The sequence below is a fragment of the Sarcophilus harrisii genome, chromosome 1 (assembly GCF_902635505.1).
Source record: "Sarcophilus harrisii chromosome 1, mSarHar1.11, whole genome shotgun sequence".
Classification (NCBI taxonomy): Eukaryota; Metazoa; Chordata; class Mammalia; order Dasyuromorphia; family Dasyuridae; genus Sarcophilus; species Sarcophilus harrisii.
The window spans coordinates 37,080,602-37,106,689 of NC_045426.1; the positions used below are offsets into that span (position 1 = coordinate 37,080,602).

A 26,088-nucleotide genomic window follows, 5' to 3' on the forward strand; every position below is an offset into this window, starting at 1 on the left:
AAGAGGATTTCCCTGTAGCATTTGAGTCTTTCAATTATTAAAAAAGGGAAAACTATCACTGAATTCCCAGTTTGATAGATCTCTGAACTTTGAAATAACATTAATGGGAAGGTTAAATATTTCCTACTCTTTAGTAAGGTTGTATTTTTCTTAATGCCTTTACTAATGAGCTAGCATGGAAAGTTTATTTTACTCTGAAATGAGAAATCAATTCAAGGTTTAAATTTCCTGACCCCTATCTTCTAAACCCCATTGACTATAACACTAGTAGAACTTCCCAGAACAATGAGAAAATGATCTGAGAAAATGCTGAGATTTCATTATCATTATCTTGCTCATATCGTTAATTTTTAAAAGGAATTTTACAAGTTATTGCATAACTGGATTAACAAAGATAAAAATATCATAAGGATAATTTCAGCATTTCTAGACTAAGGACTTTTGGCTGACTTGCAAAATACGAAATGTTTAAGGATAAAAGAAGACATAGATATTCATATCAAAGAAGTATAATGGCTTTAGAACCAAATAGCATCTTGTAAGCTATAGTTCAGAGAGATGAACATATCTCTTTAGAGCTATTTGGTAATGTTGTGGTCCTTGAGTAATAAGTTGGACTTGAATTACACATGAAAATTTTTTTAAGAGAGACCCAATTGGTGAGACATTTATTAAAATGATCGAGTTAGGACCATAAGATCTGGGTGGAAGGTAAGTGTCTACAATCACTACCCAGGTTTTAACCATTCTTGGGTTTAGCTAAAGCTAAACATTTAAATTAGAGCAGAAACCCTCACTTCTGTTTGAATAACATGTTTTTGGCCCTAACTGTGGGCTCCCAACTACTCTGATTGAATTAATAATTTTACTTCTGATATAAATTCCATTAAAATTTAAAAAGAACATATGAACCTGAAGACCATTATACCTCTGGAAAGATAAAAGCATGCTTAATTATTGTAAAAGGGTGTGGTTGATTAAATCTAAAGAGGAATAAGGGGGTAGGAAAGAGTAGGCTAGAGGAAAAAAAAAATTATATATATATATATATATATATATATATATATATATATATATATAGCCTAAAGAATCTCTCAGGGATGATATAGGGAAAGACTGGGAAGTATTTATTTCTGCTCCTTTATGATAGAAAGCAAGGGAGAAACAGAAAGGACAAAGTACAGGCTAGCCAACTCTACTCTCCACAGTAAATTCTACTGGTGTTACAAAAATAACATAAATGATTTCATCCTCAGTTATATCACCCAAAATGAAGATGAGCTGGTCCCGCGTTAAGAGTGAGAAAAAACTGATGAACACGCAATATGCTTGAATGGTAGCTGTACCATATGAAGACATTTTGAAGAAGCCCTTCATGCCCCCAGCATATGGAATGGGCACTCTGTGAATAATTCATAGGAGAAGATAGAGTCAAATACAATCACAAGTAATCAGCTTCTCAATCCACAAGTATTATTAAGCATAAGGCACTGTACTAAGGTTAGGATAGGAAAAAACAGTCCCAGTCCTCAAGAAGTTTACAATGGTAGAAGCAGCACACAGATACATATAAGATATATACAAAATATATAGAAAGTAACTTTAGAGGTGAGGGTATTAGTAAATGGGGGACAGATCTCATGCAAGTGACTGACATCATATGATGTTACTTGATTTGAGTCTTGAAAAAAGTCAGCAATTCTAAGATGCTTGCAGAATGGAGGGATATAACATTCTAGACATTGAGGAATCCCCAGAGTAAAAGTATGGAGAAAGGAGATATGATATGTTGGGAACATCTAGGATGCTAAAGATAAGATAAGAAGATAAGAAAGTCTGAGAGGGTCCAGGTTAGGAAGAGCTTTAAAAGCCAAACTAAGGACTTTATATATTATCCTAGAGGTAATATAGAATGATGTTTATTGATTAGGGATCTGACAATGTAGATGAAAGAACGTTTCTGGATTATGATCCACATCACTGGAAGGAGTAACTACAGTGGTAAAATAGGGGATTAATCAAAATAAAGGACTATAGAATTAATGAATCCATTAAAAAAAAACAAAAGCAAGGGGGAATATTATATTTTTAAACTAATTCAATTTCCAATTTTATCCCTTTATCACAAGATTACCTTTGAAACAAGATGAGCACTAGAAATTTGGTATGAAAAAGTAGATAAAGCACTATTCTTAGAGTCAAGGAAGAGCTAGATTCAATTCTCATCTCTAACAAATACTGGCGGGGTGAACCAAGGCACATCTCTTAAGTCTTTAAGACTTCAAGTAGAAAAAGAGATGCTGAGCATTAGTAGGAAGTGTCACAGGTCCAGCTGAAGATATATGTCCTTTATGTAGTTCCTTTGTTGACTCTGCTTATTGTTTTTAGGATGTTCTACTTAAAGACAGGAATAGACTGATATCAATTTGAATGTGAATACACATGTATTGAACATCTATGACACAGCAGTCAAGAAAGGAAGCCAAAGAACATCAGGCTAATATAACAAGAAAAATTCTGTTAAGACTCCACTTATCGAAAACTTGAGGATATTTAGAAAAAACAGGATTAGATAACCTTTCCAGTAAGCATAACAAAAAGGATTTGTTCAATTAATAACATAAATACAAAGTTCAAGGGAGTGATGTCTAGGGGTCTAAGGTCAATACTTGCTTAAAACAGTATCATTACATGTAGTTTTGTAAGCAGAACCTGAAAAATATTGTACACAGTAGCAGCAATATTGTAACAATGACCATTTGTGAATGGATTAGCTATGCTCAGCAATACAATGATCCAAGACAATTCTAAAGGACTTATAATGAAAAACATTATCCTCCTCCAGAGAGGTAAAAAAAAAAAAACAAACAAAAAAAAACTGATCTGAATACAGATTAAGTTCTATTTTTTACTTTCTTCATGTGTATGTATACACACATTTTGTTTTTTTTTGTTTGTATTTTCTTTCATAATATGAAAATATATTTTGCATAATTGCTTATTCATAACCTTTATTTAATTAAATCACCTACCCTTTTGAATGAGGGAACAGAGAAAGGAGAGAGAATTTGGAACTCAATTTAAAAAAATGCCAAAATTGTAAATAAAAATTGAAAAAATAAAATATTTAAAAAATAATTAAAGTGGTATCACAGAAGCCATGAACATAAGGCAATCAATCTAGAGTTAGTTTCAGTTACCCTTCCTTGTCCAAGGAATTCTGCAGTTTTTCAGAGCTCAAAATAAGCAGCAGAATCTCAGCCATAAATATGTACAATTTCAAAACCCCACTATCTTTAGAGAGCTAATCCCCTAACCTGTGCATTAGCTGGAATCATGACACCTCATCTTTACTCTATCCCTTTCCCATCCAGTGGCCTGCACTATATTTAAATCACCACCACTATTGGTCCAGAAAAGATGTATTAGAGAATGACTGTTATTTTCCTCACTTTTTTAGTTATTTCCTATTCCAAAACTCCCTTCAAAGGCTACCATTACTTTTCACCTTTTGTCTCTCTCATTAGACTGAGAAGTACTTGAGGACAAGAACTATCTCATTTGTATTTTTATTTTTAACACAATATAATGCTGGCACATAAGAGCATAATGAATGCTTTTCATTTATTGAAGTAAAATAATGCATGGAAAGAAATTATATAGTACTATGTTAAGGTTCATTATCAATGTCATTTATTTTAAAATAATAAATACACAAAATATAAATAATTTTATTCATCCACAAAGAACATTTTTATTATTTTTTTCCAGTTATAACATTTGAAATTTAAGAAAATAGATTCTTTCTTCATAAATCATCTGAATTGTAAATTATCCCTCTATTGATGTGTTAGTCCAAATTACTAAGATCTGTTTTACTTTCAGGCTTCAAAGATACAATTTTTAAAAATTAAAGTTATGAAAACATAAGATAAAGAAAATACTACAAACATCAATCAGACTTCCTCTGAGCTCCTTGCATCCTCAAAGATTCCTTCATTAATAACTAAACTTTGCTTGGTAAACACTGTTCCAGTTTCCTTTGGCCAAACACAAGTCCACTTCCTTGTGATATTTAGTTTGCAAGTTATAGGTCTCGGAGGTATTCAGTGGGGAACGATTAATATCAGCATCCTTCTTGGTTCACAATAGATTCTTTTTTGAAACCTTGAGTGTGAATCATATTAAAAAAAATAACATGATAATATTGCAAATGTATCAAGTGATTCAGAGGCATGTTATCCTAACTCCTTTTGTAAAGGGAATACTCTCTCAAATGGAACTTTGTCTTACATCAGAATTTTATACATTGGTTTAGGTTCCAGTGACACTTACTGGCAAAAACACATTTACATCCAAGTCAAGATAGAGCATCACAAACAAACATAGGCAATCATTGACATGCGATGCTTTGATGTATGCAAAGAAGCCAATTCAAGTTTAAACTATGAGTGTATTACTGACGCAGATGTTCAAAACTGAGTACTGTACCTGTAATGAGGTGATGGGTTGCCTTTGGCTTCACAATTCAAAGTAACTTTTTTCTCCTCGGAATCAACTGGGAAAATGCTGTTGCTCGGCTCTCTAATGAACACCGGACCTTGTAAAGTAACATCACCTGTAGGACGGTACAGGGAAAAAACTAGGTAAATAAAGCCTAGCAATTAATCCCAAATCCATGAACAGATACCATTGAGTGAAATAAACTTTAAAAACATTGGCAGCATTGCTTGGAAATTGAGGTACTTTAAATGGCATTCTAAGTCTAGTTTAGTTAGTTGGTTTAGTTAATTTAAATTACTCTTTCTTCTTTTTTTCTTACCTTTTAATCTTAGTGCCTTTCTTCTAGGATTATCTCCAATTTACACAGTAAAATATCTCAGTTATAAATGATAATTTGCCTATTATCTCTCTCCTTTAGATTGTCAATTAAGCAAGCACTATGTTTTTTTGGCCTTTTTAAATATTCCTACCGTTTAGCACATGCCTGGCACACAGTAGATGCTAAAAAATGAATGTTTGCAAAATTGACTTTTAATAACAAATAATATTAGTAAAATGGAAAGAGGACTAGTTTAAGAAATAATAATAATAATCCAGACATTCAGATTTTCTTACTAAAAAAAACAGTAGTAACTTCTTTTCAACAGGATTCAAAATAGCCAAGTTTTTATTAGAAAATAAACTATTAGGTGAGATATTTTCTGTCAAAACACTCCTTGTAAAACTGAAGTTTGAAAGCCATGGAATGACCACATTTAATCCTCCTCATAAAAACTGCCACTGCCGATGGATGTAATTCTGAAAGTAGACGATGTTGTTTTGCCATCTTTGAAATGAGAGCTCTAAACAATTGGTGCAATCTTTGGTATATAACTGGCAGCCTCCAGCTCCTGATTTTTGATTTTTGCCAAGTTGTCAGGCTTTAGTACTAGAGTTGGGGTAATCAAACTATGAAATGACATTGATACTTGTGAAAAGGATCTCTGCTATTAAATAAGAAAGTAAAGAGAGCTCAATCTGCCAAACATTAATTCCCCCAAATTTCTGAACCAAACTGGAAAGCAGTTTATAAAACTAACAAATTTAGAATAGAAACACTAGCTCTGGAGTATTAGAGGACTGGAACTACCTATTGACTCTCTGTATCTCAAGTGCTTAGTCCCATGTCTGGCTCACAGGAGGCTTGTTATAAAAGATATGATTGACTGATTGGAAACAGAGAACCTGGGTTGAAATTATGTCTCTGACACCTACTGTCCTGTATGGCTATTTAAGGGAGAAGTCATTGATCTTCCTCCACCTCAGTTCTCTCACTTACAACACAAGCAATTTAGACTAAATAGTCTTGAATCTATGATCCAACAAAAATAGATCTTCATGCTTATGTATCTGAAGAGTTTCTGTAGAAATTTTAGGAAATAAACTGGCCAACAAAAGAAGTAAAAAAAAAATTCATCGTTATTTAAAATAAGAGTCACAAAGGACTAACTAGGTTCTGGCTCTTTCACCTTTAGGTAGAGGAAATGTAACAAATCAATGCTTTTCGGATCTTGGTAGTTAGGAATATAGGGTTAAAATCCAACTGACATCTGCTAAGTGTTTAGCTGTAGGCAAGTAACTTCAATTTAATTTAACTCAATTAAATAAATATTTAGTATTTGCCTATACATGGATGTGCCAAGCACTGTGTTAAGCTTTGAAGATAGATTTAAAAAAAAAAAAAAAAAAGGTAATTCCTGACCTCAAGGAGTAAACAATTTAATAGGATCTTGGTTTCTTTACTAGAAAAGGGGGGGAAAGTAGATTCAATGATTTCTAAGATCTAAAGTAGGTTTGGGGAACCATCTTCCTGCCAAAGGCCATTTGGATATTTATAAACATCATTGGCAGGCCATGCAAAATTATAAACTTACAGAACTCCAGCAATGGGAGGTTGTTATACATAGCTTTCAGCTCATCATCATTTGCAACTGCCTTTGCAAATGATTTTGTGGAACATAAAACTAGGTTCATGTGAAGCTCTATGTCCCCAGAAAACTCTAGGATTTAGCTACAAAGTCACAGAAGGATTTTGGCTGTACTGTTTTTTTTTTTTTTTTTTTTAAATTTAATAGCCTTTTATTTACAGGTTATATGTATGGGTAACTTTACAGCATTGACAATTTTGGCCTTTACTGCTGAAGAGAGTACCCATATTTGAAATTCCCTATATTACTGAAGTCATTGATCCTTCCAATTTGCATATTTATACTCCCATAAATAAGGCATATTTTCCCTACAGCTACTGGCTTCATGTCCTCCCTGTGAGTCTCTCTTGAATGTGGAAGCAAAATCTGGAATCTACTATAAACCTAAATTTCTGGTTTAAATACCAAAGGGAATATTCAGCATCGGATCCCCATTAAATTATTCAGTTTCCTAAAGAAGAAGAGCATGTCAAAATTAAATATTTCTAAAGTTTCTACCTCTACCTTTAATTGAAATGAAACAATTCTGACATCTCCCAACAAGTTTTCTGAATCAAAGAACTCGGTGAAAAACATTCATTTTGTCAACAAGATTTCTTTCGGTGAAATGACAGAACATCCCTGGTTGCTACTTGGATTTTCTTCTTCTGGACATTCTGATAAGGAGGATAAAAGTTTTGGAAATATCTTCTTATTCTGTACAACATTTTTCTTCTAAATTCAGTATGCTTCAATGCTCTTGTTGTGATTTATCTTTTTAATTTTTATTTTATTTATTAGTTATGTATCACAGCTTTCCTCTGACAAGTTGATGTTGTACCATATAGAATTTCCAACATGAAAAAAAATTTAGTGCTGCAGTACTGCAGTAATGTTGGAAGAGACACACACAAGAAGAAAGAAAGAAAAAGGAAAAGGAATAGGAAAAAAAGTGGCATAATTTACAGTAAGAAATGATCTTATTGAATACTTAGAATTGCCCTTTAATATTATAGATAAAAAAGCTGAGCCCAAGATTATGCTGGGAGCTGCTCCAGGATTTGAATACAGGACCATGATTCAAATTTTATGCTCTCTACATTGCATTAAGTAAATCAGGCAGCAGACCTACTGCGTGATTTGGAGAAGGGGGAAAGTGAAGGGAAAGAAATAGAAAAAAAAGTAGTAAGATGTGGTAAACTTTCATCAAATAAAGAAATCATGTATTAGCTGTCAAATGCACCAAGGTGGTTAAGTAAACTGAGCATTATGCCTGAAATAAGATGGACCGGGGTTCAAGTCCTGCCTTAGACCCTTATTAGCTAAGTGAATTTAGGCAAGTTACTTAATATCTGTCTGTCTCGGTTTTCTCATTTGGATAATGGGGATAAGAATAGCACCTACCCCACAGATTTATTGTGAGGAAATATATATATTATATATACACACATATATAAAGGGCTCTGTAAATGTTAAAGTGTTACATAAATGCTGGCTATTAAATGAAAACACTTTTTTTTTAAATTTAATAGCCTTTTATTTACAGGTTATATGCATGGGTAACTTTATAGCATTAACAATTGCCAAACCTCTTGTTCCAATTTTTCACCACTTACCCCCCACCCTCTCCCCCAGATGGCAGGATGACCAGTAGATGTTAAATATTTTAAAATATAAATTAGATACACAATAAGTATACATGACCAAACCGTTATTTTGCTGTACAAAAAGAATCAGACTCTGAAATATTGTACAAGTAGCTTGTGAAGGAAATAAAAAATGCAGGTGGGCATAAATATAGGGATTGGGAGTTCAATGTAATGGTTTTTAGTCATCACCCAGAGTTCTTTCTCTGGGCGTAGCTGGTTCAGTTCATTACTGCTCCACTGGAAATGCTGAGGATGGCCAGGTCCATCAGAACTGGTCATCATATAGTATTGTTGTTGAAGTATATAATGATCTCCTGGTCCTGCTCATTTCACTCAGCATCAGTTCGTGTAAGTCTCTCCAGGCCTTTCTGAAATCATCCTGTTGGTCATTTCTTACAGAACAATAATATTCCATAATATTCATATACCACAATTTATTCAGCCATTCTCCAACTGATGGGCATCCATTCAGTTTCCAGTAATGAAAACACTTTTAATCCCAGTTTATTATCTGTAGGACTTCAGGCAAGATTCTTTAGTCTCAATAAGGCTTTACTTTTTCATCTATGAAGTTGGAAAAATAACACTGAATAATAAAGCTTTCTTATACCAGTGTTGTTGTGAAGAAAGTGTTCTGAAAATCTTAAAGGGCTTTGTTATTTTAATTGTAATAATTATTGTCATGAATCCAGGGAGCATTTTTTATTATTTACTTTAAATAACAATATCTAACAGTAAAAAAATTCAGCTAAATAAAGACATGTCTCCTTTAGGGACAATCTGATCTCAAAATGCAGATTGCAAAATTATTCATGTAGGTACCGATAAAATAAACTAATAATTTGGTTTATCATCTCTATTGCATCAGGTAAAAACAATTGCATCTATTTCAGAGAAAGAAACTGATGATATCACAAAACTATAAATAAGATTTAAGGACTTGTGAGGGATTAGCTGACTGGGAATAGGCATTTTAAAAATCAGATTTAATACTTCAGAATATCACAAGGACATTAAGATCCTTTGGAATAAGAAAAAAGAGGAAGAAAAGCATTTACAGAAAACAGAGAGTTCTTTATTACCTCCCAAGGTCTCCTTTTAGAACAGGTTAAAAGAACTGAGAACAAAAATCATTGTTCTTAGATTGTTTTGGTGTTCCTAGATTGAGGAAATTTATGTAGTTCATATTCCCATCAGCACCAGATTTCACCAAGCCATCTGACCTGTAAATGTATGGATGATTCTCAGTCTTGAAATATCTGAGTTAATTTCTTTAGGGAAACTTTCAAAGTAACTCTTGTAACTCTGTGGGTAAAGACTTTGTTGTTTATCCTTTGTTCTGGAAGACAATCATGATATCAGAGAGTTAATATCATGACATAAAAGTGAATTGGACCTATCCTTGAAAGCAAAGATAATTTGGATTCAAGTTCTGCTTCTGATACAGTAAGTTAAGAAATATTTATTAAATGTCTACTATGTTCCAGATACTGTGCTAAAAGTAAGAGAAAAAGTCCTTACTTTTAAGACGCTCAGAGTTTGGGGGAGTGGGGGAGGAAGAGATGTAACATGGAGTCAGCTGTGTACAAACACAAGACAACCAGAGTAACAGAAAATGTCTTAGATGGAAGGGATTAAGATCAGGGAGGGCTGAGAAAAGATTTTTCTGAAGGAAGATTTTGACCTGAGACCCAAAGAAGAGGGAAGCCAGGTGATGTCCACTACCAGGTAATCACTGCATGGCTAAGTCACTTAGCCTTTCAATGTCTCCAAGTAACCCTCCAAGGTAATAAAAGACAAAGCAGTTTCAAATCTTTATTAGTAAATGGAGATTGTTTCTTGGCAGTTAAAAGTGGTTACTTATAGGAAACACAACTATACTTAGAGAAAACTGGAAATAGAATGTAGTTTCCAGACTTTCTAATCATTTCTCTTTTCATGAATGTTTTAACTAGGGATTTTTTCACCAAGAAGGGAAAATAGTTGGGATCAGAGTAGTACAGTCTTAGAAATAGCCCAATTGTATGTGTGATTGTGTGTGTATGTATAACATATAAAGATATATATTGAGATATATTATATATTAATATATATTGTATATTGAGATATGTTATATATATATATATATAATATTGAGATATATAGTATATCTTGAGATATACACTATATATTGAGATATATATGTGTGTATATATCTATATCTATATATCTCTCTCTCTATATATATAATATATGTATTGAAAGAGGGAAATGGTTCCCTCCTTCAAAAAGTTCTGAAGTGCTGACATTACAAAGCTATTAAAGGACAATGGTGCTCATGGAGATGAAACATCCTTTTGTAGAAGTTGGTACCCAGGAGTAAAACCCCATTCACACAAGGTAAATTAGAATCTTACTTTTCAGTGGCTTTCCTTAGCACTCTATCCTTGGCAGAAAATACAGTTACAATCTGAAATTTAAAATTACCTCATCCACAATAACTTCAATAACAAGTAATGATGATATCATATTGATTACTCTTAAGACTCATGCCCCATATCTTGTGACTACTCCCAGAAAAAGGGAGTGACAGATAAGTTTATGATTTATTTTTACAAAATACATAAAGCTAACTTTGGATTCAGCATTATAAAACATGAAGATAGGCATTTGAGCATAAAATACAAACTGATCCATAATTCCCTTTCTCATCTGTGAGAGGATCTGCTATTGTTTTTTCTTTGAAGATTACTCTATTTTTTCCTGTTAAAAAGACAGAATTGACCTATCTAGAGACATCACATGAGTTATTCAAACTGAAAGAAAGACCACTTAGCTTGACTGAGAGCCTAATAAGAAAACCATGTACTTTATGTAACTAAATGGAGTTTAGGTAACATTTAGATAGATGCTAAACTTTACTTTTTGCAACAGGACCCTTTTTTTGTTTTTTTTGATAGATCAGTCCAGTTCTATAACTCCATTTGAGGTTTATAACCTAAAATAAAAGGTATATAACATTTCCGAACAAGACCAATAAGTCCCCAAATCCAATTCCTGGGGTATATTTTTTTAAACACCCACAGGCTACTAAGAAAAGCTGCCTTTGTGTGTAAGTACAAGCTTTATGAGCTCCTAAGGTAATGTCACGTAAGAGATCAAGCTGTGGCAGATCAATTCTAATAGCTGCACTCTATACAATTTTTATGAAGACTGACAATGAAAAATAGATAAGGGAGCCCTGGCAGTTGCATTACTTTGCCAAACAGAAATGATATACCCAAAGAGGGGCAAAGTTTCCTCTGAACAAGAGAAGGAGAAAATAAAGAATATTCCCCAGTTCATCTTCCTTTTCAGATGCTTCTCTCAGAAGCAGGATTTACATAAAACATAGTATTTTCGAAACATGAATGAATCTACTATAAAGGCATCTAGAGGGGTTCTTCTCTTAAAAATTTAAGGTAAGTTGGGTTACTGAGGAAACATTCAAAGACTGGAATAATACAAAAGTATTGAAATCTCAGCTCAAGATGAAAAATTGAAAACCAAAGGCCAATGGATGTGTACCAGTAGGCCCACTACCCAAAAAATGGATTAAAATTTCTAATGCCATGGAACTCCCTTATTGAAAATCTTGCTTTCAAAGAAGAGATTATAAAGGCACTCAGGTAGGGGCAAAGAGAAAATTTTCTTTATATATAGTTTCTATAACAAGAAAGAAACACACCTTGGAGGAGTAAGGTAGTAAAATTACAAAACCTTGAAAGACATTTGAAGATGTATGCAAAAGCAGTTGATGAGAAAAAGGCAACAATATGATGCTTTTAAAAACAACTAAAGATGAATTAAGCAGGCATTCTCTCACTTTTGACAGCTAATTTTCTATGCTTGAAAATAGTTCCAAGGACTTAGTTAAAAAATTAGCTCCAACATTAGATGAGCAATGGCAATAAACAACTATTAAAGACAAGAAGAAACTAAATTTTCTTAAGTTACTAAATTAACCAACTGATTGTGAATTTTTTTCCTGAATCTATGATTTCATCAACACGGTAGAACACTCTCCTTCATCAAGGCAGATGCAACTTTCTGACATCTTACTAGATGAAATCACGATAAAATAGTCTTTTAAGTAAATAGACATCTGGCATTTCAGCTATGTGGCCAGTCCAGTAGATTTGCTCTTCTCTGCAGTACAATTTGAATTCTTGGTAGTTCAGCTCAAGAAAAAAGCTCTGTCTACATTTTCCTAATACAATTTAAGTGGAGGTGGTTCAACTTTCTGGCATGGTACTGGTATACATGTTTCATGGTCATACATCAGTGAAATTAGCACAATGGCTCTGTAGAGCTTCACTTTGGTAAGCAGCCTAAAACTTATCTCTCACATTTTCAGTCTCCCAAATGCCAAACGAAGTCTATCAATGAGTGTGTCAACTTCATCATCCGTGTGGAATGCCAAATGTGTTTGCTAAAAGACTATTTTAAGGCTAACATAAAGCAAGAACTCACACAGAGGTCAGAAGAAGTGATAAAAGGACACTTTCAAGCTTTCTCTGAAGAACTTCAATTCAAAGGTATGGGAGATGTTAACATCAGTGTAGTGTGCCCAAATCAAAGAATTGTCCTACAATTAAGCAGAATCACAGGAGCACAAAAGTATAAGATTTACAAATCAAGAGGCATACCCATCCCAAATGCTCAAAGAGACTATAAGTGCCTGACTTATAGGGGAGCCACCTGAAGTCATACTGGATTAATCAGTCAGAGTTGGATACTCTGTACCTTGGTCCCAATATTGTGATTCTCTTTGAGAATTCTTCTGGTTTGAAGATCTAATAAGCTGTCAGAGGTGACAGTCAAACACAGATCATCCTGATTCTAAGCCTATCATCATATCTACTCTGCATATGGAAAACTTCACAGCATCTCAGAATTACACATATGGGAAGGACCTTAGCAAAACTATTACAACCTGTTCCACCAAAAGAATCTAATAATTACCAAAAGAAGATGCATGCATTCAACTTCTGACTGAAAAAACCTAAAGAAGTTCATTCCACCTAGGTACAACTCTCATTTTTAGTAAAGCTTTGGGGTTTTATTTGGTTTTGGGGTTTTTTGTTTGTTTTTTGTCTTTTTATCCTGACATTTACCTCTGCAAATTTTACCCTTTCTTCTAGTCCTGTCTTCTGGAATCAATTAAAAATCTAATTCTCCTTAAGCTCTTCAAACTTTTAAAAACATTTGACCATAAATGCCACATTCTTCTTTTCTTTAACTTAAAACATCCTCAATTTTTCCATATGGTTCTAGTGTATCTTTAATCATTAAATAAACCAATATACATAAAGCAACTTCTATGTACTAGGCACCATAATAAGTGTGCTGAGGATCCAAATAAAAAGAATAAAATGATTCTGATTCCCAAGGAACTTACATTCTAACACAAGAGACAAGAAGTACATTTGAAAGAAATGATTCACAATGTAAATATAGTTTATAAGTCCATGTATGTATGTACATACGTATGTATAGAAATACACAAAAGAAGAAAGGAAATAAGCATTTATTAAGCATGACAAATATCTCATTTTGTGTTCAAAACAATTCTGAAGCACAGGTTTTATAATTATCCCTATGTTGTGGTTGGTTAAACTAAAGCAGATAAAGGTTAAAACTTGCTCAGCTATTAAGTGTCTGAAGCCAGATGTGAATTCAGGGCTTTCTGACCTCAAATTCAGTTCTCCATTTCTCTTACCAAGCTGGCATAAAGTAGTTAAATACAAGCAACTATGAGAAGTAGGGCACTAGCAGTTGGAGGAGAGGGAAGAGGGATTTAGAAAAATAAAACCTAAGACAAGGAGTCAAGTAATTGCACCAGCCTTACTGCCTCTTTGGATATTCCAGAGACTGCCAGTGCATATCCCTTAATCCATAGTTGATCATAACATTCCAAATGTGGTCTGATCAGGACGAGTATTTTAGCACTGACGAGAAATATCAAAAGTATGTAGAAAGCTGCACTCCTTGATGCTATAAACCTCATAAAATCTAGGTGACTCAGGAGGCAGAATGCAGGTATTGGTGTCAGGAAAACTTAACTTTAAATCTGACCCCAGATACTTATCAGCTGTGTGAAGCCACTTAACCTGGTTGGCTCAGTTTCTTCTATTGGAAAGTGAGGATGGAAAGTGGGGATAATAATCACACCCACTTCCCAGAGTTGTGAGGATCAAATGATATAGTTGTAATGTACTTAGTACCATGTTTGCTACACATAAGGTGCTATAAAAATGCTAGATTTTAAGTTCTGAGAAGAAAAAGAAATTAAAACAAAAAAAAATTTTTTAAGTTTCTAGAGGTAAATATAAGCATCCAATGCTTTATACATTTTTAATCTTAATTTATAATATCCCCCTAATTCACAAGTATTTGTTATCTCTGAAATTCCTTGCCAGCTTACAAAGAAAATCATAGGGAACCAATTTTTGCATGATGATAGAGATATATGGACACAATGATGCCTAATGCATAATGTTTTAGATTTGGAGTCAGGAAACCTTGCTATGTGATCCAGCGATAGCTGCTTAAACCTATTGAGTCTCAAGTTTCTCCACATGTAAAAAGAAGGGATTAGATTACCTTGTTTGTGAGATCTCTTCCAGCCCTAAAACCAAAACCCTACAACTTGGAATTTTGAAAAATAAAAGCTGAGGTGTTTGGGGGGTTGTCAATTCCTTCCTTTTAAGAATTTTATAAGAAGAAAAGTACTTTTTGAATTATTTAAAAATTATTTCAAGTTACCTGAAATTCTAAGTTAAAATTTAATAATTAAGCAGGAGAAACTTCAGCATGAACTAGAAAAGAATCCAAAATGGAGGTCTTAAGATGGATTCTTTCTTGTATATCAAAAGGACATATCACAGTATTTGATATTCACATGTAAATACATACCACTTTCTTCTTCTAAATGTTTAATCTGGTGCTTCTGAACCTCCCTGACATCCATTGATAATTCCTTAATGATGTTGAGATGATTTTTGCCAGACGCTTTCAAGGCCATCTTTTGAAAGAAGTTAGGAAGCTATGCTAGTTCTGTGGGACTTTGACAATACTCAGGAGAGAATATAATCAATATACATCCATTTACTTACAAAAGGAAAACTCTTATGTCTCCCTTTCTATTGCATACAACTTCTACAATGTGTGTTCAAAAATTGTCATGCTGAAAAGTTCTTGTAAATAGCACTGAAGTGACTTCATTAATCACACCTTTAAAAGCCAGTTTCTCCTGTGAAGCTTTCAAGTATTTTAATGGGAATCATCACATCTACAGTTCAAGCTTTTTACAAAGAAGCATAGGTCAAGGTTTCTCAGTAGTGAGTTGATTTATCCCAAAGATGCCCATGACTGACTGGGTTAGAATGGTGGAGATTGAATTTTAGATTAAGATTGGCATTTCCCTGCCCAAAAATAATTAAATCTTGAGTTACAATTACAGCAAGATATGCTCCGATCAATCACTGATAATCACTGAGCATCTGCTACAAAAGGCAAGATGCTAGAGTAAACTTTAGAGGACAAAGTGTAAGACCTGGACCTTGTCATCAAGGAGCTCACAAGAGATTCTGAAATATGAAAAGTTAAAGGAATAGAAGTCAAATGTAATAGTCTTGAAAGGCAACTTAGAATAACAAATAGTAACTGGAGTTAGGAAAACCTGCATTTAAATCTCACTTCATTTACTTACAAGTTGTGTGATACTGAGTAATTCACTTAATCTATTCTCAGTTTTCTCTTCTGTAAAATAGAGATAAAATTAGTATCTATCTCATACAATTATTGGGAAGATCAAATTATTTAATAGATCTAAAGCATTTTGCCAACTTTAACATGATAGAGAAATCTGACTTTCAGTAATAATACGATGATGATATAAACAACCCAAGGCATTATATTACATAGTGTCCAAATGAGCTTCAGAGAAAAAAGAGAAAGAAGTGATCACTGGGAACCTTTTACAGAGAAGGAAGAATGGGTATTAAGTATGGAAGAATGGGCAGAATTTTCAAAGGCAAAGAAGGAGAAGTATCTTTCACCTCCAAGCTTTTGCAGAAGCCATACTCTAAGCCTAAGGAGTATCCCTTCCTCACTATCACTTCTTCAGATACCTATTTTCATTGAAGACTCATTTCAGGTGCCACCTCCTACATGAAACATTTGCTTATTTATCCCTAAAGTTTTGAGTGTTCTGAAATTATTTTGCATTCAGTCATCTGCATGTGTTTACATCTGCATCTGTATCTATGCTATATATATGACTATATACAACTAGACAAGTCAAAAGTGAATACTGCAGCAATACCAAAGACAAGTATGGTTCTAAAGAAGAGATATGAAAAGACACTACCCTTCACCCTTTTGTAGAGGTGGGAGGCCTGCTAGTGTGGCCCAATATATGTATTTCCAAACTTTTTTCAGTGCTTTGATCAATTATACTGATTTTCTCCCTTTTCTTTTTCTTTTCTATTTTTTTTCTTTAATAATGTTGTATGTTACATGGCATGGTTCTCTGGGAGTATGAAAAATACTTGGACAAATTAAAGTAACATTAAAACCCCAAAGACATCAAGAAAGTTTATTTACACATAATTCCAGAAATATAAATAAAATAACTATCTGAAGTTTCTGCTCATACTCCTCAAATTGGCAAAATTTACCTAATACTTCATGACAAATATTGATGGTTCTATGGGCAAAACAGGCACATTAATGGACTACTGTTAGAGTTGTGAATTGGTATAACCATTCTGGAATAAATTTGGAATTTTGCTCCCCAAATAACTAAACTATTGACCCAGCAATAATTCAACTAGATCCATAACCCAAAGAAAGAGGAAAAGGGTTCATATATACAAAAATATGTGTAGCAGAGCTCTTTTTTTTTTTTTTTTTGCAGTAGCAAAGACTTAGAAACTAAGTAAGTATACATAAACCGAGGAATGGACAAACCAATAATGGTGTATAAATAACTAGACAAGGGAAGGATGCAAAATGAAGAATGAGACATATATTTCTGGTCATGGCCAATGTGTGCATTTGCTTTGCTTCACTATAACAAAGATTTTGTTTTCCTTTTAAAATAGAGAAATGAAAGGAAAAGAAAATAAATGTCTGCTCAATGAAAAATAACTTTAAAAAAACAAAAACAAAAACAGGTCCCTTAAATTTCTTTTATTTTTTTTTAAAGAACCTCATCTAACCAGCATTCTCATGTATGAAGTGAAATGCATGACAAAACAAAAGAAAACAAAATATTTTAGGCCACCTTTAAAAACCAGATACAATCTACTATCAGCACCACATTTTGGTAGACAAACAGATCCTATTCGGGTTCTATGCTTTGAAGCAGGCTCTTCCATTTATGGACATATCAGAAAAATCACTTCCCATCTTATTCTTCATAGCAATCAACAAATTATCCTTAAAATATTTGTTTTGGGGTTTATTATATCTCTGTTGACTGTGACAGACATTATTTAACCAAAATGATAGAGTTACCAAGAAAATCAGCTCAGAAATTTTGTCTATTCCCATCACTTGCTGTGATCAAATCATATTTTTGACCTGTGATCATTCTCATAAAGTTTTTATAGAAATAAAAAAGTAGGCACATATTTGGCACTAGCTAATGTTTTCTCAGTTACCTACTATTATTAGTAATTCCACAAATTCATATTCTTATACACATCATGGCAGGCAAAGGCTGGGCCTTCTTGAAGTCTATGCCAATGGAGCAGAAATGGAGGTTCAATAATATAAGAAAGGTGCTGATTTCCCGTGCTGGAAGTTGACTATTTCTATATTACAAATAACCACATTGCTCAGTACAATGTCGTTCAATAACAGTAACCTAAAAACTTAAGTCATAGACTCTGGTTACTGAATATTTATGCAACTAAGATAAGTATCTAGTGGCCTCCAGTCCTGGATATCTGCCTTCTTTTTATAGTAACAGGAACTGGAAACTGAGTGGATACCCTAATGTTGGAGAATGGCTGAATAAGTTGTCATATATGAATGTTATGGAATATTATTGTTCTATAAGAAATGATCAGCAGGATGATTTCAGAGAGTTCTGGAGAGACTTACATGAATTGATACTGAATGAAGTGAGTAGTATCAAGAGAACATTGTACACAGTATCAACAAAATTATGTGATGATCAGTTCTGATGGATGTGACTCTTCAAAAATGAGGTGATTCAGGTCAATTCCAATAGTCTTGTGATGGAGAGAGCCACCTACCTGCACCCAGAGAGAGGATTGTGGGGAGTGTGAATCACAACACAGTATTTTCACCTCTCTCGTTGTTTGCTTCTTGTTTTTTCTCTTTCTCATCCTCTCCTCCCTTTTTTGATCTAATTTTTCTTGTGTAGCATGATAAATGTGGAAATAAGTACAGAAGAATTGCACATGTTTAACCTACATTGGATCATTTGCTGTCTTGGGGAGTGGTGGAAAAAAGGGAGGAAGAACAATTTGGAACATCAGATTTTGCAAGAGTGAATGATTTTTTTTTCCTTTTTTTTTTTTTAATTTAATAGCCTTTTATTTACAGGATATATGCATGGGTAACTTTACAGCATTAACAATTGCCAAATCTCTTGTTCCAATTTTTCACCTCTTCCCCCCCACCCCCTCCCCTAGATGGCAGGATGACCAGTAGATGTTAAATATATTAAAATATAAATTAGATACACAATAAGTATACATGACCAAAATGTTATTTTGCTGTACAAAAAGAATCAGACTCTGAAATATTGTACAATTAGCTTGTGAAGGAAATCAAAAATGCATGTGTGCATAAATATAGGGATTGGGAATTCAATGTAATGGTTTTTAGTCATCTCCCAGAGTTCTTTTTCTGGGCATAGCTGGTTCAGTTCATTACTGCTCCATTGGAAATGATTTGGTTGATCTCGTTGCTGAGGATGGCCTGGTCCATCAGAACTGGTCATCATATAGTATTGTTGTTGAAGTATATAATGATCTCCTGGTCCTGATCATTTCACTCAGCATCAGTTCGTGTAAGTCTCTCCAGGCCTTTCTGAAATCATTCTGTTGGTCATTTCTTACAGAACAGTAATATTCCATAATATTCAAATACCACAATTTATTCAGCCATTCTCCAACTGATGGACATCCATTCAATTTCCAGTTTTTAGCCACTACAAAAAGGGCTGCCACAAACATTCGTGCACATACAGGTCCCTTTCCAAGAGTGAATGATGAAAACTATCTTTGTATGTATTTTGAAAACAAAAAGCTATTATTAAAAAAAATAGTGGGAGAATAAAGGAAACGGAGGCACATAGCTTCAGCCAGAAATCCTTCTGAGGTGAATGTATTTGAGAAGATTATGGCTTTGGAATCAGGAATTAGGAAGGACTTGGATGTGAATCCCTCCTCTGACACTAACTACCCTATGTGCTCATAGTTAAGCCTTCTAACTGCTTGGGCTACAATTTCCTCATCTCCAAAATAAGAGAGTTAAAGTGGATAATCTCTAAGGTCCTTACCAGTTCTAAATTCTTGATCAGAGCTTAGGTTAGTACTTATTTCAATCTTTTAATATTATATCACTGAGGCCCTTAATAACTTATATAGGAGAATAAGAACAAAATGATGACTTTTTTTATGAAGCACCCACATCCATATTGGATGAAAGGAAATGGGCTGAAAACAGCCCTTCCAGAGGATAGCAGTTATTTTGATGGTGGTTACAGGCATAGGTCTCAGAGGGAATGATGTCTGATATGAATGCATATTTAGAAATACCATATCTAGGACAATAGTTTGAACAAGCTGTAATTTCTGTCTTATTTTTTTTTAATTGGCCCTTTGTAGCTCCCATTACGTCAGCTCACAATGTAAGCCAGTCCTTGAAAACAAGTATTTACTTTTGGCCCTATCTTCAAACAATTATTCACCAACACAATATCAATGGGAAGCTCAAGAAAACATCAGCAAAGAGCTTTCAAAAGCCTCATGAGGCAAAAAAACACATTAGGTCCTTTTATCCTGTTGCTTGCTGAATGCTTATTTTCTTTCTTCTCCCACAAAAGAAATAATGTTCCTAGCACTAGAGTATTCTCAATTTGCTCGGCTGTGCAATCAAGCAAAAACATTCTTTATGGCCTTGGTTAGGATGTGGTAAACACTATTCTGTAACTATATGATAAATGTGCATTCAGAAACACTTCTATATCTATTAACAATTGGAATTTAATATTTATTTGCATAATTGTACAGTTAATCAAACTGAACAAACATTTATTAAGCACCTAATGCATACAAAGTCTTGGAGATGCAAAAAGCAAAAAGAAAAAAAATTAAAATAGTTCTGATCCTCAAAGTGCTTACATTTGTCTGAAGGGAATCCTTTGGGGGAAGAGTGAGAGGTGTGGCTATTAACTTCTTGACAGTAGGGATTATTTCTGTCTCTTATTTGTATTACCAATATTTGGCAAAGTGCCTCACACATAATAAGGAATATAATACATATTTATTGCATGATTAATAAGTAAAATGACTTAAATACTAAGTAAGAAACATATCATAGAGCACTGTAAATAGTGCTGGATTTGGTGCTTCTGTCCTGTCTTATCTGTGTGGCCTTAAGTAAATAATTTAATTTCCCTTGGCCTTAGTTTCCCTATCTGTAAAATGAGGTTGATGGACTAGATGCCTGTGATTCTACACTACTATGACCAGCTTTCAAATCATTATTCTGTCCTGTGTGACATTGGGCAAAGTCCTAATATCTATTAATTTCCACACATGCAAAATGAGGCAGATAAGATGAGTGGGTTCAAACTCCATGGGCTGTATATTGACTTAGAAAACTACAAATTAACATTTTCCATGTTTTACAGTACTTTTTGTTGATTTTGTTAAACATTTCCCAGTTGCTCTTTCATTTGACTTAGATGTACTTTGGAGTTTTGGCTCGTCCTTTTTTCTGACACCTATGGATTTCATGACCTTGAGAATTCAAGATTTATGATCCTCAGGGTTTTCAGGAAGAATAGCATCTAAATAGCTGGAGAGATGACAAAGAGCCTTTGAGGGAAGAGGCCACAGACTTGTATTTTGAAGAAAGACAGGGGTTTTACGAGAAAGCTAAGGAGAACATTCCACACATAAGGGACCATCTGAACAAAGACACAAAGTAGGAGATTAACAAACGGTGACTGAGAACCTACTATGTTCTACACACTAGAGATATGGATTGAATGCTATGTTTTAGGCAATACCTTTTAAGTCATTTCAACTGGACAGGAGATTAGAATTTTTTAAGAGTGAAAAGGTTAGAGGTGCAGTGGATAGAGCACCAGCCCTGAAGTCAGGAAGACCCTGAGTTCAAATCTGGCCTCAGACCCTTAACACTTCCTAGCTGTGTGACCCTGGGCAAGACACTTAACCCCAATTGCCTCAGCAAAAAAAGAAAAGATAAAAGAAATGAGTAGAAAGGTTGATAAAGCTAGAAGAAGGGGATATTTATATACTGGATGGAACATTTTAAAATTTTTCTTCAAGATAAAAGGGAGCCATTAAAGATTTTTGAGTATGAGAATGACTTAAGGATATTTTAGGAATATCTTTTGAATGGTTATGTGGAGAAGACTGAGAGTGGAAGGGAGACTTCATCAGAGAGGAGAAGAGATCTAGAGAAGGGGGAAGGAAGTTATTGTAATTGGTCAGGAAAGATGCTATGAGGATATAATAAGAGATGTAAACTTAAAAAGGTAGAATCACTCACTGTCTTTCTTAATTATACAATTTGCATATGTACCATTCAAATCTGCATACCCAGAGGTATATGTATGAATGAATGATAGATGGATGAATAAATGAACTATTTATTAAACGCTCACTGTGCTAAAGTTCTGAGGCTACAAATAGAAAACTAAGATAGCCCTGTTCTCAAGGAGACCACATTCTAATGAGCGATATCACACAAATGGAGGTTTCAACTACAAATCAGAAGGAAAAGTCCCAGGATTCTTAGGGTACAAGAACAAAAAGCAGATGGTAATGACTCTTTTACAATGTCCATTTCTAATGATGAAATATTGGTTTTTGATTTTGAATCATTCAACAATGATTTTTTGACATAATAGGCACTTATTCTTTTTATTGATACTATTTATATACTATACCATTTTTATTAGTACTATATCAATTTGCAGCTTGACAAGAACCAAGATTCTTTAGGCTCCTTAGAAGGGCTACTGCTATAGTTTATGTTGCATGCACACACACACACACAGATTCATTAGTAATTTTTTACCTACATTTCCCCCCTTAAAAACAACAACAAAACCTGCCTGGCACAAAGATCAATCCAATAATCAAAATGCAGCAGTAAAGCTAGAACACACAACAGCTCAAGGCATGGAGGCTTTGAGGGTAGAAAGGAATTCTTTGGAGGGAGAAGCCCAATGATCATCAATGTATTGGAGGATGGAAAAAAAAATTTTCAACAGGACATATTTGCTACAATAGATTGAAGGTCAAGAATTATGAAGAAGAAGAACTATGGTGACAAGTTATGTTTTGGTTTGGTTTTCTTGGTCTTCAGTAAATGTGACTCAAGGTCCTGCAGGAACAGTTGCTAGATTTGCATCACCACAAGGGTTGACTCCAAGGATGGTTGCTCCAACTTTCTAAAAGTTCTTGAGTTCAGGGTACTAAGCTGTCCCTATTGAATTTAAAAAAAACACACCAATCAAGGTATTGGTGATTGTTTTATCTCTCAGGGTTCTTGCGGTCTACTGGTTGGTGGCAACTGATCTGCAATTATGGCTGATGATAATGAACAAGGTGGGCTCCTTGGTGATGATTTCACCTCTTAATGATGACTATGGAGGTTGGTCTGGAAGTTGATCTAGTTGGTTGGGGGCCACTGATATTCCCAAGACTTGTAAATTCAGGTAGACTGATTCCATCAAAGTTTGAGATGGCAGTCAAAATGCCAGTAGTGGTTTAATTCACCTAGTACATATTGTGTCCAGTCTCTCAGGGTGTCTTTCTCCTTCACTGTGGTTGACTTACCCACTCTGTCTGTGCATAGCAGGTTAGTACTTAGTGGGGATGACTTAGCCCTTCTCCACAGAAAGAGCTTCCCTAGATAATCACATATGCACAAACTATTCTGGAGCTCAGAAATATATGGAGGCATTTGAATACAAAATCATTGCAACCAAGCAAAATGGTCAAGTTAGCCAAAGAATAAGTAAGTTCCCAAAAGATTACACAGTCATGGTTGATGGACAACTAGTCCTGTGATGATTATGTGTACGGGAATTATTTCAGATACTAGGAAGAACAACAGAATTGGACTTAGAAGATCTGTGCTTTACTTTAAATTCTGCTTCTTAACTCTTTTAGTGATCGTAGGTAATTTACTTCTCTCTAATATTCATGTTTCTTCTCTGTATTTTGTGGGGAGATACCACCTGTACTCCTACCAAACTAGAATGTTAGGAGGAAAGCATTTTTTTAAACCTTAAAATACAATTCAAATACAAATATTATTATTATTGGAAAACAAAATTACTTTCAACAAGACAGATTAAATCTAGATTAAAAAACAAACAAACAAAACTCTACAATGTAGGTTAATGGAATTTGAATTATTCCAACTTTTATTCATCTTTCCTTTTCTTTTTCTTTTCATTTTCCCTTTTCTAACTAGTTTTAATGTCACTAAATGGAAGCAAGACAAAACATCTAAATAGAGAAAAATCTCTTCATTTAATTTCCATGAAAATCAATGATTTCAAGCTTTTGGGAACAAGATAATTATTTATTCACAACTTCTTTAAAACTAAATTAGGGTCACTCACTGTAGCAACTGGAATGAAGGCTGTTTGAGTTTAAGGAGTCTGAGCTAAAGGTATACTTGATCAGTTTTCCTATCCATTTCCATTGTTTTTTATTTGGTGATACATATACTTTGTGGCAGTAATTAGATGGCACAGTGGATAGGGCACCAAACTTAGATTCATAAAGATTCATCGTCATGAGTTAAAATCTAGTCTTAGTAGCTGTATCATTCTAGGCAAGTCACTTAACCCTGTTTATCTCAATTTTCTCTTCTGTTAAATGAGCTGATGAGATACATGACAAACCACTACAATATCTTTGCCAAGAAAACCCCAAATGGAGTTACAAAGAGTTGTACACAACTGAACAATAAGCTTCAATGAAGGGGAATGAAAAGCTAGACATGTGACTTCTTTGTCAAAAAGGCACTGATAAAATTATTATTATTATAAGGCATATACTTTAATATCAATATTCACTTTTTCCAGCTTGCTGGAAACTGGAATACCCACAAATATGTGGTCACTCGGTGGTTGTTTTGCAGTAATTTCTCATATTCAGATAATGGTAGTTCAGATTCAAAGCTGCTCAGCTTTCCATATTTTTAATAGAAAATCCCCATCTCTGATATGTGGCAAAAATGCTTGCTCCTTTTTTTTATGTGGTTGTTGTGGTTGCTGAACAGTGACTGATTAAGGTCAAGGTATCATCTGTTAATTTTCACTTCTACATCTAGTATTTGGAGCAAAGTAATTCAGGAAGAGTGAGAGTATAAAATAGGAATGTTCTTGGACTTATATTTAGCTAATAAGGAGTATTTCCAGTTGGTATGGGAAATCCTCCCTGGGAGTTCTACTTCTTAAATGATCTGCAAAGTGCCAAGAAACTAACCTTAGGTTATATTTTCAAAGTAAAAATCAAAAGTCTTATAGAAGTGCTTACGGCTTTAGTCTGTTGCTAACTCAGATTCCCTATAAGGGGAAACAACCTCTCAAAACACACCAAAAAGTGAGGAAAAAATAAAAGACCTATGAATATGACCATAATCTAAGGTGTATGTGCATGTATACTTCAGTTCTTATCAGTAAAAATAATGAAACCTGTAGAATGGTTGCATTATTCAAATTAATACTATTCAAATATATATAGAATATGGTCACTGGTTCCATCCTAAAAAAAGCACAAAATGAAATTAAAAAAAAAAATTAGTGCAAACTGACAACATAGGGCCATATTAAAACCCTCATCACATTAATTGACTTATTTATTGTTAAATGTGGTCTGGTATCATTTAATAATTTAAACTAAATCAATTTTTACATTAATTCAAACACATGGAGACAACTGTATACAATTGTAGTATGTAATTCAGATTTTGTAGAACTAGGTAGAAAAGTTATTTCTTTAAAAATGTAACAAGAAGAATATTACTACTGGTTGCACTGTGGAAATAAATTATAGCTAACACAAGTTATGAGTCCCTAAAATTAAACATCAGTATCTTCATCTGAAAATGGGTCTAGTAATATTTGATCTTTCCTCATATTTGTTGGAAACCTGAAATGAGATAATCAACATACAAGTTTTTTTTTTTTTTTGCAAACTTCAAAAGACTATATAAATTATAATTTTATAATATCAATTTCTGTTGTTGTTTTTGCATGTTATAGTAGACAGAAAGCCAGTCTCAAAGCCAGGATGATTTGGATCCAAATCTTATTTCTGAGACATACTGTCTGGGTGAGCCTGGGTAAATCATATAATCTTTCAACATTCTAGGAAGCACTCTTAAGTCCCTAAGTTACAAAGAAGGTATAGAGGGAGTTCATTATGTCAATGAAATAGTAGCTCTAGTTCTGTAACTGTTGCTAGTGGTGCTGCTGTTGCACTATCTCACAAAATCTTTATTCTCTCTGGAGATACTTATAGTTGTCCTCTGCTCTTCTGCATTAGCATGTTGGACACTTTCTGCCTTGAAAGTTCATCTTCAAATATCATCCCTTTTGTTATTTTAGGACTCTTCATGGGGTTTTCTTAGCAAAGGAAGATACTGGAGTAATTTGCCATTTCTTTCTCCAGTGAATCACATTTTGTTACAACTCTCCACCATCATCT

At 34.0% G+C, this 26,088-nt stretch overlaps 1 protein-coding gene across 1 annotated transcript in view; it reads right to left on the reverse strand.

Moving 5' to 3' along the window:
* Positions 1-26,088, reverse strand: part of LOC100914366 (contactin-3) — a 399,985-nt gene that overhangs the window by 235,546 nt on the left and 138,351 nt on the right. Inside the window, exon 3 of the mRNA XM_031954064.1 lies at positions 4,492-4,618. Coding sequence (XP_031809924.1) covers positions 4,492-4,618 — 127 coding nt within the window. The remainder of the gene's footprint in view (positions 1-4,491; positions 4,619-26,088) is intronic.